The following is a 16,519-nucleotide window of genomic DNA, read 5'->3' as shown; positions in this document are numbered from 1 at the left end:
GCTCTGCAGGGCACCCGCCACCTTCCGCCCACAAAAAGGCACAGTTTAGGGGTGAGTGTGGAACCAGGGTCGCCAGGGAGGAAGGCTTTCACCCAGCTGTGGCAGAGGACTGTGGGCAAGATGCAGCAGTTCACCTCTGTTCACCTCGCCAGGGGAACCACGGATCTCTAGCAAGCCCAGCCCTGTGTGAGAGCTTTGGTGTCCGGAACCTGAGCAGCACGGTGGGCTTGACCAGTACCACTGGCCTGAGGGGAGAGCCCCTGAGGTCAGTCCCCAACTTCTCAGGAAGGAAGGACACCTTCCCTGAAGATTTCTGCTACGATACCTGCAAAATAGTCTCAGGAGGCTTGGCAGCGCGGAAGAACCATAAAACCCTGCAGCCCCAATTCTCTTGGCAGTCGTAGGTCTCGGAAGTTCTCTGCCTGTCAATGGTGGCACCTGTAAGGAAGGGAGAGCAGATGACTGCTAGAGGCCGCAGACTAGAAGGGAGCTGGTGCTCAGGAGTATTTGTGACGCCGCCGTCCAGCTCCACGTCTGTCAGTCCTGTCCTCATCACCACGCTGGGGGCGGGGGGGTGCCCAGCTGCACAGAGCAATGACGGCAGCCCCATCCCTGGTGAGTGCTTCTCTCACAGCACCACGAGGAGAAGGTCTGAGGGCTCTGGGAGCCTGCAGGCGCCCACGAGCATGACAGCAGACCAAAGCTGAGGGCTTGGAGCATGAGCAGCAAAGGACGGCCCAGCCATTCCCTTTGCAAATGCAGCGCAGAGGAGCAGAGCCCCTCCATCAGCACAGGAAGACGTGCGGGGGCAGCGCCAAGGGCACCTGTGTGGAGACCAAGGGCTTGACTGGGAGGGAGTCTGAGCGACCCACTCTGCCACAGCCTTGCTCTTGGACCCCGTGAAGGATTTAAGCTGCCCCATTTTGGAGAGCAGCGCCTGGAGCATGGGCTCCTTTGGGGAGTGCTACGGGCAAGCGCAGGGCAAGGACTGGGCTGCTTGTGTCCATACCAGAGCTTTCCAGGGCCCAGTCAGACATCTCGACGTAGGCACCCAAAGCCTTCTTGGACGCTGCCTGGTTCACTTCCTGAGCTTCCTGGGAACGCCAGAAATCAACACAGAAAAGGACCACATCAGCAGGCAGTGCAGCATGGCTCCTAGTGCCCGCAGAGGCAAAGGGTCAGTGTCAGGAAGGCAAGGCAAGCCTTGTCCACAGAGCTGCAAGACTCTCTGCTGCTGGCGTGAGCCGTGAGGACTAGGAAGATTATCTGTGGCCATGGCCATGGCCATGACCCCAAGGTGTGCTGATGTGGGTCCCCACACCACCGTCCACACCCTCTGTGCTCTCCAAGTCAGGAGGGGGAGAGGCTCAGGCCCTGTAAGCCATGGCTGGCACTGTACGTGTGCCTGGGTCCCACCACCGCCTCAGGAGCCTGCTCAGAGGAGCCAGAGGCACCGGCACACCTAGGAAAGGCTCTCAGGAGTCCTCTGCTGCCTGAAGTGGCCTTGTTACACTGGGGCTGGAGAGGGGCCTGTGCAGTGCAGAAGCTCACCCAGCAAGCTGCTGGGGCAAAGGCTGGGTTGCTGCAGTCAGCAGTCTGACCCCACCAAGAACCCTGAAGAAAATGTTCTCAGGGGTTCTGCCCAGCCAAGCCTCCCTCCCCAAAATGCAGGATCACCTTCAAACTGCGGATCTGTGCCCTCAGCCGAGCCACCTCCTCCAGCAGAAAGCGTGTCTTTTGGGTTTCCTCCGCCACCAAAACGGGCAAGTTCCTGCACGACAGGAAAGCCGATCTGGTCAGAGAGCGGCCCATCGCCTCTGGGGAGCGTCTGAGCTCAGCAAGAGGAGAGAGAGACACGTGTGCTTTCCCTGCTTTGCCAGTGCTTCCCTTCCGCACCAGGCTGAGCAAAAGGCAAAGGCAGGAGGGAAGTACGGGAGCCCTGGCTGTTAGGAAAGTGAGTGCAGGTAGCACGAGGTCGGCTGACGCTTCTGCACAGAACCAGTTCCAGCTCAGGAAACCTCTCTTACCACAGCATCTTCAGGTTTGCCGACGACACACGTGTCAGCTCCTGGGAGGGAAAAATGCTCCATTAGAGCATCTGCTACCAGAGTTGCCGCGGCTTCCCAGGAGAGGCTTCCCTAGGAAGGCACAAGCTGCCGCTTCTTTGGGTCAGCCTGCGTGGCAGCAGCACAGCCTGTGATTCCTCCAGCCACTGCCAGCAACGAGTCACTGACCTCTATCAGTCCCTTTGCCTGCGTTGTCCACACCGGCAGCGAGGTCGCGCAGTAAGCACCAGCTGCAATTCACATCACCGAGAGACGGTTATTTTAGCGGAGTTGCTAGCCATCCCCCTGCAGCTGCGTTGTCGCCTGCCTGGTGCCCTGGGGCTGGGCAGCAGGTGAGCTGAGGAGGTGGGGAACGTGGGGTGCAGAGAGAGGACGCGCCTCTGACCGGAAGCCATCAGCCCAGGCTTGAGGGGACTGCGTAGCCGTGGCCTTCAGGTGTGCTCGGTGCCCCAGAGCTACTCCCCATTTCCCCTCACTGCTTCGGTGAGCACCGAGGCTGGGCTGCATGGGCTAGGAGAGGTACCTCTCCATGGGTCCCCCTGCACGGCCCCTCCCGTCTGGGAATCCCCAGCTCAGGCTTGGAAAGAGCTACGCCCTTCTCTCGCAGACTTGCAGACTAAGCAAGCCATTTGGCCCAGTGGCCAGAGCAGCAGCACAGCTGGGAGGCTACCAGTCTTACCGGTAGTCCAAACGCCAGTGCCAGTCAAGGACCTCCTCAGGACGCACCCGCACCACGGGCGTTTCACACATACTGGCCCAAAAGGAAAGCTGGCATCCAGCACAGCCAGGCTGTGTTTGCTCATGAAAACTCACCCAGAGCCACTGGGAGCCACAGGAAGAAGACTTTCAGGAACCTCTTGCTCTGCGGGCCCATCTTTTGCCTGGAAAAGAGGGAGTCCTGTGGCTGTCAGTGCTGCAAGTCTTGGGCAAACCCCCTCACCCGTGGATTTCCCTCCTCAGGCCCTAAAGCCATTGCTTTGCACGCCTGCTACTGACAGAGAGCTGACAGATTGGCGCCCAGCACGAACACGATTTCTGTCCACGCTGTTCAACGCTGCCGGCAGATCTTCCCCAAACGAAGGGCTCCAGGAGCACCTTCCGAAAGGGAATGAAAATCATGCAGGGAAGTAGAGAGGTTGAGCAAATGAGGACTGCTTTTCAGTAGTTCTTCTGGTGTGGACCTTGCTCTCTCTCTTTGGCTGAGAGAGCAGGCCTGTTCTCACTTGCAGTCACACAGATTGCTCTTAGGGGTGTTTCTCCGCACAGCTGGGAAGCGCAGGGGCCTTGTCTGGCTTTCCTTCCAGACCTGTGTGGTCTCTTGCCAGAGCTGGGGAAGACCCTTGCCCTGCGGAGGCTTGGCTGTGCTCCTGAGCTTCTGGCTACACGGCGGTTTGTCCTACTACATCTCCGGGAGGGTTCTGGGGCTCCGGCAAACGCCTGGGAGTGGGGCTGCCAAGGGGCTTTGCTCTTGGCTCTCCCCGAGAACGGGCACCGCACAAACTTTGGCGCACGAGCAGGAGCCCCGCGCTGCTGGGTGGGGAACACCCTCTGCTCTCCCCCTTGCTTGGGGGAAGGGACATTCCCCTTCTCCCCCCGTCCCCCACCACAGCAGAAACAGGTAGTACGTACCTGGCAAAGACGCATGTGCTCAGCAGATGTCTCCACAGGGAGACAAGGGCACCTGCCGGATGCCAAGCCAGGCTGAGGACCGCCCCTGGGCAAAAAAGCAAGAGAAAAGTTAGGCCTGTCTCTTGAGGTCTCTTCTCTAGGATGCCCAGCCACACGTGTTTGAGCTCCCTGCGGGAAGGCGGGCACCCAGTCCTACGCACTCCCTCCCTCCCTGGGGCAGCCTGCACTTCTCCTGCCTCTCGTGACATTTGGCCAGAGCTCTGGCACAGCGCAGCTCTCCAAGTTCACCCCAGGGGACTTCACAGCAAGCAGCAGTGCTGAGCTTACTTGCAATTCCTGTGGCCTTGTTGCGCCACTTGGCAGGCCCTTGCGTGGCAGAGCAGGGAGCTGAGGTAGAAGGGACCATCACCAGCTCCAACTCCATGCATAGGTTCCTGTGGGAGGAAAAAGACAAATGCCGGTTGCCCACCATCCCCACGCCACGGGAGCCGAGGCGGGCAGGAGCAGCCTGAGCAGAGGCCCTTGACAGAGGACGGGCTGTCCCAGCAGCAGCGAGAGAGGGCAGCACAGCCGGGCTACTTCCAGGCCCTCGTCCCTCTCCTTTCCCCATCCTTTGCTTTACAGGCCTGCAGTGGGAGAAGAGGAAGCAAGCTGGCTGCAGCAGTCCCCCGCCTCGGGACGCCCACCCGGCAGCACAGCCCTATTCTGAGCCCGTCACTCCCTGCTCCCTGGCACCAACTGCCCCTTCGCAGACACCTCTCGGTGACTGTCTGGGGAGAGGGCACAGGCTGCTGTCCCCCATCGTGGGCCACCCACCTCCTCCCTGGTCACTGGCGTTCTCCCGACCCCTCTCCTCCCCACACAGCTGCCCCACCACAGCCAGGCAGGTCCCTGCCTCAGCATCCCAAGGGCGGGGGCAGTGTCAGGTCCCAGGGGCTGGCCTCCCTGTGCAGCAACATCTGCCTGTGCATCAGGGTGGGCTCTGACCCCTGCAGCACAAGGCTACCCCCTCCCCAAAGGCCCCTGCTGCACACTGGCTTCTGACGCCACTGACTACATTGGGCCACGGCCCTGCTACCCCCCCAACCTGACGCCCCAGGCAGGAGCAGCCCACTTCATACCTGCTGGCCTGGCAGCAGCTCGGCCCCGCTGCCTCCCCTGCCAGCTCTTGTCTGGCATTAATCCCAACGGAGCCTTTGGAGGCCCCTTGGTGTCTTCCCTGGGGGGCCTTTCTCCTCGCCATCTCTGGGCCAAGGCAGGCTCCCCGCTCAGCTCTTCCCCCTCAGCCCCAGCAAGCGTGGCCTGCCCAGGCAAAACCAGCTCCAGTAGCAGCCACGTGCCTGCCGCCTCTCAGCAGGAGCGCACCTGCCCGGGCAACAGCCACACGCATCTGTGGGCTCCTGCCCCACGCGCCACAGGGCTGTGCGGGTGGCCAGCTCTGAGCTCACAGTGGTGGCTCTGACGTCACACTGGGGCTCCCCAGGGCTGAGCCGGGAGGGGCAGAGCGGCTGCTGCTGTCCCAGGCGCTGGGAGCCCGTGCCTGTGGGCGCGCTGAACCCTGCCACGCTCCCGTGCCAGGCGGCTGCCTGGCCTGGCCTGCCGGGCAGGGTTCCATCTCTCCTGGGCACCCCCGGGAAACCAGAAAGGGTGCTGGAAAGGGGGCTTTGCTCTTGCCCCACGAGACAGCCGCTTCCAGCAGCGGTTCTCCTCTCGGAACCCTTTCGCGGGCCAAGAAGAAAAAGGGCCAGTAGACCGGAATGTGCTGTCAGGCGCCCAGCGGTACATCTGGTTAGCAAGGACTGTTTGTTTTCTTGCCCCTGCTGGTTCTGCCTGGGACATCCCAAATCCAACAAAAGTGGGACAAGGCTGCTGATGACCTTGTCAGCTCCACAGCCACTGCCAGGATGGCTAGCCCTGCTTTCAGCCTGGGCAGCTCTTCCTTCTTTACCATGGTAAAGGCCTGTGGCAGTGACCTGCTCCCAGCACAGACCAGTCCCTCAGCAGGCCCCGTGCTCCACCAGACTCACTCTGGCCAGCCCTCGAAGGTGGAGACAGTGAAAAGCGACATCATGGCTGAGACGATGTTGTCAAAGTGGAGGTTGCTGTGCAACCAGACACGCTTCTGTAGCTCAGTCTGTGTGGGGTCCCCATCCACGTAGCTGATGCGGCAGAAGCGATGCAGTGGTCACCAGGCAGGGCCACCGTCAGCCCACCCGCTGCAGCACTGGCCCAGGGCTCCTTGGTCCCTGGGAGTGGGAGATTGCCCTGTGCTTGTTTCTGATTTGGTGAGGGAGAACAGCATGAGGCTTCAGCTCCACTTTTTGGATGCAACATCCCCATGCAGGAACACAAGTGGCCCCCTCCCATCCCTGGCCACTGCCCTGCTGGGGCTGAGCTGCAGACAGCTCTTACCTGCACTCCTTCTCCGTCATCTTGGATGGATCTGTGCATCTATAGAACTTGCCCTGCATTTAACAGAGATCAGAAGAGGCTACGATTTTGCTGTGACTTCAGAAGCCCTGGGGAGTTCTGACTTTTTCACAGCCCACAGTCAGTCCCTACGCTGCCTCTGTGCTAACTCTGGCCCCTGCCTCTCACCACCGCTGGCTTCCCTGCTTTGCATGCCAATGCAACCCAGTTCACAGGGTGTTGCAGGAGCCATGGCAGACCTTGGGGTCAATCCCAGGCTGAGACAAGTAAATGTTGCCTAGTGTTGGGAACAAATCTTCCAGAGCCCTGAGCTGAGACCTACCTAGTTCATCCTATCTGGGAGCCAACTATTTGGAAAATAGGGAAGAAAGCGGTAACCCTAGAATTAACTAAAAATTAAGGTATGCTGACAAGTCTGCTCAGTCTGCAGGGTGTCCTGAAAGCTCTCCCCATGCCAGCCGGGAATTTAAGCTCAATTATTAGAACAAAGCTGAGCTTAGCCAGAGCCAGCTCTGCCTTGGAACAGCCAAGGCCCCGAGAGCAAGAGCGGTGCTGTGAAAAAAGGAAACAGTTTGCATCCAAAGCGCAGGGGAAGTCAGAAGCACTTGCTGCCTTCAAAAGGGGAAACTGAGGCACTAAGTGGGGTGAGGCAGCCAGACCCCTTACATGTGCTGTCTGGACCTGACAGTATCCTGGGTGTTTCCTGCCCTCCTCCCACTGCAGGGTCTTCTGCCAGGAGGTCTAGTGCAGGCAGGTCTTCTTGCGGAGCACAGATAGTACAGCCTGTGCTGACCTCAACACTGGGAGACATCATCCCCAAGGGCTATGTCTAGGATACACCTGAGCAGAACATCTCTCCTGCCCTCCTTAGACACGTCTCACCTTGAAGAGCTGGACCCCGATGCAGGCAAACATGAACTGCAGCAACGTTGTGACGACCACAATGTTACCGATAGTCTTGATGGCCACGAACACGCACTGGACCACGTGCTGCAGAGGTCGATGATAGTGCACACATGAGCATGCCTGCTGCAAGCCCCTGCTGCGTGTCCCACACCCTATCACTGCACAGATGGGCCCCAGGAAGAGCGGAAGCCTGCTGCGAGCAGTGGGATGGGGCAGACCCCTTCCACGGATGGGGAGTGGGAATTGGTTTCCTGGCACCGCAAACCCCGCAGGGCATGATTCATGCCACATAACCTCTCATGAGGACTCCCACGGACCGAGGACCCCAGCCTCAGGCTCCCTCTTACCTTCAGCCCCTTTGCCCTGTTAATGGCTCGCAGAGGCCTCAGTACCCTCAGCGCCCGGAGAATCTTCACCACTGAGATGGCACTGGACCTGAGGAGGAAGGTAGAGCTGCGATGGGGCGATTCCCCTGCCCAGGCCAGCCTGGCACAGCCCCACCAAGCAGCCATGGAGGCCAGGCTGGGACCAGGGGGTGAGGCGCAAGGGATGGCAGAGACACGCGTAAATCGCTAAGCCACCACCCCACATAAGGCCAAGGGACACAGGCAGCTGGAGAAAGCAGCTCCAAGGTGAATTCCTACCCAGATCTTCCCTTTTGACACTCAGGAAGTTTGCCTCCCTGCCTCCCAGTTGTCCGTGCCCTGTCCCCCTAAGCATGACCTCATGGACACTAACACATGGGCTAATGTCCGGCCCGTGGGCTTGCTGCTCCTTCTCTATCCAGCACAGAGAGCTGCAGCACCCCAGCTGCCCTGCCAGGCTAAACAGACCAGTGCCCACCCTGCGAAGTGTGGAGGTGCTTACTCGATTCCCATGGAGATGAGGGAGACAGCGACCACCAGCAAATCGAGGATATTGAAAGAGTTCCTGCAGAAGGAGCCTTTGTGCAGGAAAGCACCATAGGCTGTCATCTGGGGAGCAGAAGGAGTTAGGAGAGAGGCCAGGCAGGGCTTGGGGACATGGTCCCTCCACAGCCCTGGGGCGGACAAGGCATGAGGGGCTTCTCACAGCTCCATGGCCTGAGCGCCCTATCCTGCTCAGGCCTCTGCCTCTGCAGCCAGGCAGGAAGCTGAATCCTCTATACCGTACTGGCTGGAGACAAAACACTTCCCAGTCATTCAGAGGTCATAAAGAGGAGAAGAGTAAAGAGCCTTGGAGTGGGAGCAACATGCAGCAGCTGCTTGAATTACTGTTTTACTCCACAGGCTTCCATTGCTTCCTCTTTCTCAAAGTTTTTGTTAAGGGCATGTCAGAACTGAAATGCTGGTGCCATGGCCCATCTGTCCCTGTGCCACAGCACAGCTGACTTGGCTGCCTGACCTCACTGGAGGGACACGTGGCCACTGGGGCAGGTGAAGCACCACCTAGACTGCATGAACTCTGGGGACACGAGGATCAGCCAGCACGTTCGCTTCACTGGGACCTCAAGCTTGTGCTGAAAGAGCATGAATGCCCATGGCCAGAACAGTCTATACCCATGCGCTGGGTCATGCACACAGCCAGGGCCACGGGGCAGAGGGACTCACCTTCAAGATTATTTCAACTGTGAAGACAGAGGTGAAACCAATGTCAAAGTATCCAAGAATCTGGGGACAGAAGCACCAGAGCCAGATGAGATTTGGGTGACATGAAATGCTCCAGTGTGTTCAAACAACCTGGCACTGGTTTTGCCCCCCACTCTGTGGACTGGGGAGCCCATCTAGCTCAACAGAGCCTGCAAACCCAGTGCCAAGAAGAATCCTGAACTTTCCTCAGCTTTGCTGATTCTCCCCAGCGCCTGACCCAGCCTGCAGCCTGGGACCACGCTCTCCGTTTCCAAGTGAGCGAGGCTTGACCTGATTCACTCGAAAGCATCTGATGCCCAAAAACACTGAGTGCCCTGGGAAGACCCCCCAGTCCCTGCTAGACACTGCACGGGTGCAGAACCATTTGTGCCTTGTGTGGCTAGACCTGTGGCTCCCACTGCTCCATGCCAGCAGCATTTCAGGGTGCTGCACACACCAGCGGTCCAGACTGGAGACATCCCAATCCCCAGTAAGCCTTGAACCAAGGTAATCTCGCACTCCCTGTCAGGTGGATCTCTTCACCCAGAAGTAAACTGAGACATGGAGGAGTAAAAACTTGTCCCAGCTGTGCCCTGAACGGACAACAGAACCAGGCTCTTCTCCCAGAGTGTATTGCCCTCGCAGAGGCAGGCGTGAAATCACAGCTACCTGCCTAGGCAAGACATCTGGCAAGCGGATCTCTGCCTACCTGGGAGCTGGGTGTCTCCATGAGGTCTCCCCCACCCATCCCAACCCTTCACAGCTACTTGGGCACCTGGTTGCGGAAGGACTCGGCCCGGGTGGGATCCTCAGCTGCCAGCGAGATGCTGCTGAGCAGAATGAAGAGCAGAATGAAGTTGGTGAACCAGGTGGCATTGACAATTCTGTGGCACAGCATCCGAAACCTGCCAGGGACAGAAACGGCATGAGATGCTGTGAGGGGCCAGAGGGCCACGGTAGCCTGGAAGAGGGTTATGGCTAAACCTTGAGGACAGGAAGGCCCAAGGCATGAAGGGATGTCTGTGCCAGCCCTTCCACAGAGAAGACCTTTCCCAGTGAGCTGGCTCCCTTCAGAGCCAGCTGTTACACACCAGCAGGACCCCACTGGGAAGGGTCGGTGCCAGAAGTACCTGGGCCAGGCCTGGCTCCACAAGGCAGGGAGAAGGGTCAGTGCCTACTTATTGGTTGGGCTGAAGATGAAGAAGGAGCTGGCTTCAGGCATGGGCACGGCCTTCTCTTTCAGCTGTAGTTCTGCGAGTGGACGTGGCCGAGGACTCAGGGGGATTTCAGGCTCATCTTCCTCATCATCACCTGCAGGGTGGCCACGAGGAGGCAAAAGGAAAGAATCCCCCAGAGACAGAGAGGGAATGTGACCTTATGGACAATCCTCTGATCCTGTGATCCTTATTTGGCATCTGTGCCAGAAGGACCTCAGTACCCCGAGGCAGGCAGAGGGTCACCACATCCTTTGCTCCTCACACAGCCAGGGTGCTGGAACCGTCCCTCCCTAGTGCCTCCCCAGCTTTCCCTGACACGGACACATCTTACCTGGGAAGTCTGCAGAAGGGTAGGGGTCTTTGATCTCATTGACATTGGATTCAAATTCGTCCACTTTCAACTGAAACAAGGGAGAGACAGAGAGGAGGACATGCAACCGCCTGTGCCAGTATTGCTGCCAAATGTTGCACGTTGGCCAGACCCTGTCATCTTGGAATTCCGTCATGTGGGCAAGCAGCGTCTCTGCATTTGCCCTGTACAGCACCCAGCACATGGAGTCCTGGCAGGGTGAGGGGAAACACCTCAGGGATGCTGCAATCTGAGCAAAGAGCAATACCGAGAGGATGGGACAGGGGAATGTGTGCTGGCCAAGAACCTGGGGCCAGGCACCTATACCATGGGTGGAATAAGACATGGGGTGATTCCTGGGTGAGTTCCCATGGGCATCTCTGGAAAATGAACAGGGAAGTAGCTGCTGGCCAGATGCTTATAAGAGGCAGCTCAGCACACAGTCAGCACAGCTGTACAGAGGGTTTTGCATTCAGGGGCTGCTGGTGTGGACGTAACGGAGGTATGGGGTGCTGCTGACCTGCTCTGCTCCCCTCCACACTGGTGTGCACCAGTGCCCGTCTCAACCACTGACAACTACAACTGGCTGTGGCCAAGGAAATGAATCAGAGGAAGAGAATCCCCAGCAATGGACCTTTTTCACCAGGCAACATGTCCTGCCTGGGCCCAGAGAACCCCCATCACCAGAGGATGCTACAGTGAGGAGCGATTCTGGCCCAGAAGAGTCCAGACGCAGGCTGGCTCCAGGCCTTTGTCAGTTCTGGATGGGGGGACGAGGAGCCTGGTCCCCCACCAGGAGCTCCCCAAGGCTCAGCCCCACCAGCACTGACCTTGGCTGTTGTGGGAATCCCTTCTCCCTTCATTTTCTGCTCAAGCTTCTTTGCCAGCATCTGCTTGTCATCTTCAGATTTCTCTGGGTAACCTCTGAATGGAGAGGAGGGGAGAGCAGGAACTGAACTCTGGGCAGGGTCACGGGTAATGCCGTTCTGTGCCCTTGCACCAAAGCACCTGATCTGGGAGCTCCCGCTGCCAGGGACGACAGCACTCACCTGGACATCTTCCGCCGCTTGCGTTCCTCTGCTTTGGCCTTCTGGGCTAAGGTCAGGCTCTCGGCCTCAGCCAGGTTATCAACTGCAATGGCCAGGAAGACATTGAGGAGGATATCTGGAGGGACAGCAGTAAGGGCATTAACTCGGTTCATGTTTGGAGGATGTGGCCAGAGCTGCCCATGGTCTCCAGGGTGCCCTGAGAAACCTTCCTGCAGTTGAGCCCTTGAGACAACCCTGGCTGGTGATCCCTAACCCTGCACCCATCCTTGCGAGTACTGAGCTCTGGGCTGGCCGCCCTCTCTCTGCCTTAGCTCAGTCCCTCCAGCTCAGTCCTGTTACTGCATTGACCGATGGCTGAATCTGTGCCTGCCAGTCATCCAGACCTGCCCCGTGGGGTGCTTTCCTCCAGACCCCGGACCTCAGCCACTACCAGTGCCAGCCCTGAAGCCTGTGGTATGATCCCCTGCTGTTCAGGACTGAAAAGCTTAAGGCAAGCACTGAAAAGCTTAAGGAAGCTCCCCTTCCCCCCCTGCATAGCCCCGTTTAGCTGATGCTATGGGGCTGGGTACAGGGAGCCTGGGCCTGGCTTCGCAGGCAGAGGATACAGTTCCCACAAACAAAGAGGATGATAAAGTAGATGCAGACCAGCATGCCGGGAAAGGATGGGCCCCCATAGGCCATGATCCCATCGTACATGATTGAATTCCAGTCCTCTCCAGTCAGGATCTGTGAGCAGAGCACAAACAGGGACTCAAGAGCCCCCGCAGCAGAGCACGGCAGAACCCCACAGCTCAATCCTGCCCTCGCGGCTCCAGCCCCAAACCCTCATGGCCCCTAGAGCCCCCTGGCCAAACCCCACCTCCCTGCTCCAGCCCTGCACCTGCACTAGTGCTCGTGACCCCAGTTGCACTTACCTGCTCCTGCCTCAAAGCCATATCACCTCTCACAGCCCCACATCCCCCTGAGCCCCAGCTCGTGCCAGGAGACCCACAGCGCAGGCGAGACTCCCCGCACGCCGTCCCCCAGCCCCCTGCTGCACTTCCCACAGCCCCATACCTGGAACACACTGATGAGGGCCTGGGGGAAGTTGTCGAACGTGCTGCGCCGCACTTCCATGTCCTCAAAGTCAAACTTGCCCCCAAAAAGCTGCATGCCCAGCAGTGCAAAGACAATGATGAAGAGGAAGAGGAGGAGGAGCAGCGAGGCAATGGAGCGGACTGAGTTGAGCAGGGAGGCCACCAGGTTGCTCAGGGACGTCCAATACCTGGGGAGAAGAAAGTCAGGAGTGTGTGGGAGGTGAAGGAGGGTGAAGGCTGTGGGCAGGATCAGGTAGGGGTAGGTAGGTGCAGGGAACAGACTGTCTGGTCCAGGGGAATGTGCCAGCAACCCAGCAACAGGGGCTCTGAACCAGCACCGCTCACAGGCTGGGCACTTGGACTGCTCTAGGCAGGCCCCAGGAGGTAGAAATGAAGATCCAGGAGTGGTGTGACAGGCAAGACACCCTGCTGCCTGCACGGGGCACCAGCAGGCAGGATGGGGAAGGGGCATGAGCACACAGCAGGTTGGTGCCAGAAAGAGAAACCAGGAGTACTGGCCCACAGCACCTCCGTTTACAACACCCCGGAACCCAGAGCAAGAGAGGGTCCCCAGGAGACTTCCAGCAAGCCCTGCTCTGTCCTCCTTACCACTCCCAGACCATGTCCTGGAGACAGAAATCCCCAGCTTGGCCTTGTTTCTCCATCCAGGAGAAACCAGCTCTGCTCACGCTGCAGCCCTCCCCAGGGACAAGGCCAGTGATGCCTAGGGACCGCAAGCCCCCAGTACCCACAGAGCTCCGTCCCCAACCTGGTGATCTTGAAGATGCGGAGGAGACGGATGCAACGCAGCACGGAGATGCCCAGGGGTGACAGGCTGCCAAGCTCCACCAGGATGGCCTCCAAGATCCCCGCGCACACCACAAAGCAGTCGAAGCGGTTGAAGAGCGACATGAAGTACTGGCGCAGGCCCAGTGTGTACATCTTCAGCAGCATCTCAGCCACAAAGAGTGCTAGCAGCACCCAGCTGGCATTGTCTGGGGTGGGAGATCCAGTCCATCAGAGCATGGACCTCTTAATCTCAGCACGGCACAGCAGGAGGGGAAGGAGGGCAGTGCTGCTCACCTCCCTTCTCCGCCCACCACCGAGCACTGAGCTGCCGCTGCAGCAAATGCTGTTTTTCAGGGAGCATCACAGGAGAGGAAGATGAGGAGAAGGGTGATGTGCAACTGTGTGCTTGTACGTGTGAGAGTGCGGCTGTACTGTGCGTGTGACTCTATGCAGTGCGTGCATGTATACCGTGCATAGCTGTACTCCGTGTGTCTGCGGGTAGTGTGGCTGCACGCATAAATACGTGTGACTGTACTGTGTGAGTGCAGGCAATGTGCGTTTGTGTGTACTATGCACGTTCAGGTGTGAATGTACACACTCTACCTGTGTTCACCGTGCTCACCCATGTGCCTAAGAATCTATATGCTGTGCTTATATTATTATCATCATTATTATTTTTATATATAATAATAAATATGATTTATTATTATACACACGTACTATGTACATAATAACAAAAACTGTATGCACCACACGTTCAGTGTGCAGCTGTGTGACAGTGCAGTGGGGATGGTGTACACACACTTGTGTGCAGGCTGTGTTTGTGTGCATGAGCAAGCCTGCATGCGTCTAACAGCTCCGGCACCATGTCTGTGTGGCTGCGCACGCACAGTAAGCGTTCACGCATGTCTCCAGGGCAGCAAGGTGTCCCGGGCCCTCCTGCTCCCTCAGCCTCTTTGCTCACCTTGCACCCGTGTCAGCCATTCTGGCTGGAAGTGGTGCTCAGAAGCGATGGAGAGGGTGTTCAGGGCCACCAGCAGGATGACAAGCCAGTAGAAGAACTTGGACTTCACCACGTCCCTGCACTTCCTACGAAACATTCGGTTCCAACGCCTCCACTGACGGCTGGAGAGATGGCCAAAGGGTCAGCAGAGCCAGCCAGTGGGTCCTGCCCGGCCCAGGGCTGTGCCTGCAGACTGCAGAGCAAAGCCACCCCTGCTCCCTGCTCCCTGCTCCCTGCTCCCTGCTCCAGGGGCCTTTCCTGGAAAGGGCTGAGGAACGTAACCCTGCCCCTGCCACTTGGTGCATTCACTCAGGCGTTGCTGTTCACAAACACCTCCTGGCTCCTTTTTGGCCTACAGTCACCTCTGGCTGGCTGCTACAGGCCCAGCTCCTAAAGCACAAGACATGCTGCGTGGGCCACGAGAGGATGCTCGGAGCCTCGTCCCAAAGTGAAGGGGTTGTTCACCTTGACGTGGCTTTTTGCCAGCACCAGAGCAAAATTCCCTGTTTGCTGCCCGCAATGTTTGCACCTCCTCCTCAGCACACAGCCCCTGGCTCTCCCCCAGAAACCAGTGGCTGACAAGAAAGCCTGGCCCAGCCAGGACAGCAAGTGAGAGACTGGGCAAGCCCACGTGCAGAGCAGCAGATGGTTCAGCCAGTACATACTCACAAGTAGAGAATCCACTTGTTCATGCCTTCAATTTCATACAAGCTCTCCGTCTCTGACCCTCCTTCATCCGATGGCATCGTACCTATGGAGGGGACAAGATCCTGGGCTTTCCTTGGAGCCCTTGGGAGGAACATGTGGGAGGGAACCTCTCCCTGGAGCACATCGTGAAGAGCTTCCCCATCAGAGATGGAATCAAGAAATGCCACTCCAGGGAGACAGCAGTGAGAGGTTGGGCAGAAGGTTTTAAGTGTCAGGTGCAAACCAAGTAGGAGGCACCAGGAACACCTGCCCTGCAGCAAGAGCAGCAGCAACCCAGAGAGGCAGCCCGAACAGACAGCGGTGTGCACGTAGGCTCCCCCAGCGCAAGGCACTCCCAGCACGGAGAAAACTGGGGTCAGTTGTGACCTGAGCAAATGCTGAACCGCAGGAGGTTTGTAAGAGCACTGCTCACAGGTGTGGAAGAGGCGTTTTGTCTTTCCACTGTTTCCCAAGGCTCTTTGCACACATGTATCGGCTCAGCTTGAGGCATCAAAAGTTATTTCACTGGGCAGGGTGGCCTAGCACATACAGCGGCTCAGTGGCAGAGCATCCCAGGCCTTGCTGAGCCTTTGGCTAGACGCTTGCATATTCGCCTCCCTCCCTGAGCCACTTCTCATCCCTCAAAACGGTCAAACAATGGCAAGAAATTCATGCATCTGTCAGTGTGCGAGCTAGTAACCCTGCACTCTGCCCCTACACACAAAAGTGCACGTTCCTCATGGATTCTCACGGCCATTTCAAATGTATTTTGCCAAAGGAGTCCTAGGCCTTGCTAGCAGTCTGCAAATTTTAAAGACAGTGGTTGAGGTGGAGATTTAGCATGAGGGCCAAGTTACAGCTAGTTTGGGTGAGAGTCAATAAAATGATTCAGGAAAGAAAAAAAAAAAAGAGGAAGGTAGCTGTTCTGCAGAAGTCAAAGCTTTTTGTTTCATAGGTTTTCAAGCAAAAGAAGTCTTTGTGACTTCTCCAAAGGTCTCCACCCTGCCTCTCTAGGATGCTCAGTGTTAGGAACCCAACCCTGATACTAAGGGTCTTTGACCAAGCAGAGCTGGTACCTTCTCCCCTGGTCCGGTCACTGTCCATGACCTCCGCGTGGGTGATCCAGTCCATGTAGCCCTTCAGATCCTCCTCCAGCTGCTGCTTCTCCCTCAGCTTCTGAAACGTGCCCCGTGACTTGGCCTTCTCACGCTCTTTGGTGAACTCGCTGGGACAAGGCAAGCAGCAGAGTGAGACTCAGGAGGGGGACGGCGCAGGGGTCAGGTACCACAGCCCTGTGCCAGGCCAGTCCTTGTAGAAAGATAAAAGCCTGAAATACCTTATCACTCAGTGCTACCACTAGATTGCTCCAGTGAATTTCTTCTTTCTTGGCCCTGTTCCGTGACGCAAGACCATGGGGACCATCCCCCGATGCCTGATGGCAGGCAGGGTTTCTTCCCCACCACTGGCTACTCACTGGGCGCTCCTTGCTGCAGGGTGCTGTGGTTGGACAGGCCAACTAACACCAGAAGTTGGAGGCTGTGGGAGTTCTCTAGCCCTGCTAAGGATCAGGGCAAGTGGGGTCTCACCCATCTGCGGGGCAGAAGGCTGCCCCAGCCTCTCCAGCTCTCCCTGTGGGGCAGGTGAGCTCATCACATGGCAAGCGAACAGGACACTCTTCTCACGGTAACATGGAAAAGACAGGTCTGCCAGT

At 57.9% G+C, this 16,519-nt stretch overlaps 1 protein-coding gene across 1 annotated transcript in view; it reads right to left on the bottom strand.

The window, feature by feature from the left end:
- LOC142067233 (voltage-dependent L-type calcium channel subunit alpha-1S-like) overlaps nucleotides 1–16,519 on the bottom strand; it is a 39,497-nt gene that overhangs the window by 2,891 nt on the left and 20,087 nt on the right. The window contains exons 11-34 of the mRNA XM_075115688.1: nucleotides 15,885–16,033; nucleotides 14,791–14,872; nucleotides 14,083–14,243; nucleotides 13,099–13,324; nucleotides 12,310–12,517; nucleotides 11,859–11,979; nucleotides 11,254–11,368; nucleotides 11,035–11,128; nucleotides 10,187–10,256; nucleotides 9,817–9,949; nucleotides 9,414–9,543; nucleotides 8,621–8,680; nucleotides 7,899–8,005; nucleotides 7,379–7,466; nucleotides 7,008–7,115; nucleotides 6,108–6,160; nucleotides 4,023–4,129; nucleotides 3,696–3,780; nucleotides 2,880–2,947; nucleotides 2,235–2,296; nucleotides 2,028–2,068; nucleotides 1,678–1,771; nucleotides 1,010–1,094; nucleotides 326–438 (exon numbers count right to left, since the gene is read on the bottom strand). Coding sequence (XP_074971789.1) covers nucleotides 326–438; nucleotides 1,010–1,094; nucleotides 1,678–1,771; nucleotides 2,028–2,068; nucleotides 2,235–2,296; nucleotides 2,880–2,947; nucleotides 3,696–3,780; nucleotides 4,023–4,129; nucleotides 6,108–6,160; nucleotides 7,008–7,115; nucleotides 7,379–7,466; nucleotides 7,899–8,005; nucleotides 8,621–8,680; nucleotides 9,414–9,543; nucleotides 9,817–9,949; nucleotides 10,187–10,256; nucleotides 11,035–11,128; nucleotides 11,254–11,368; nucleotides 11,859–11,979; nucleotides 12,310–12,517; nucleotides 13,099–13,324; nucleotides 14,083–14,243; nucleotides 14,791–14,872; nucleotides 15,885–16,033 — 2,560 coding nt within the window. The remainder of the gene's footprint in view (nucleotides 1–325; nucleotides 439–1,009; nucleotides 1,095–1,677; nucleotides 1,772–2,027; nucleotides 2,069–2,234; nucleotides 2,297–2,879; nucleotides 2,948–3,695; nucleotides 3,781–4,022; nucleotides 4,130–6,107; nucleotides 6,161–7,007; nucleotides 7,116–7,378; nucleotides 7,467–7,898; nucleotides 8,006–8,620; nucleotides 8,681–9,413; nucleotides 9,544–9,816; nucleotides 9,950–10,186; nucleotides 10,257–11,034; nucleotides 11,129–11,253; nucleotides 11,369–11,858; nucleotides 11,980–12,309; nucleotides 12,518–13,098; nucleotides 13,325–14,082; nucleotides 14,244–14,790; nucleotides 14,873–15,884; nucleotides 16,034–16,519) is intronic.

This window comes from Phalacrocorax aristotelis, chromosome 21, assembly GCF_949628215.1.
Source record: "Phalacrocorax aristotelis chromosome 21, bGulAri2.1, whole genome shotgun sequence".
Lineage (NCBI taxonomy): Eukaryota > Metazoa > Chordata > Aves > Suliformes > Phalacrocoracidae > Phalacrocorax > Phalacrocorax aristotelis.
This window is presented reverse-complemented; position numbering and strand designations above follow the sequence as displayed.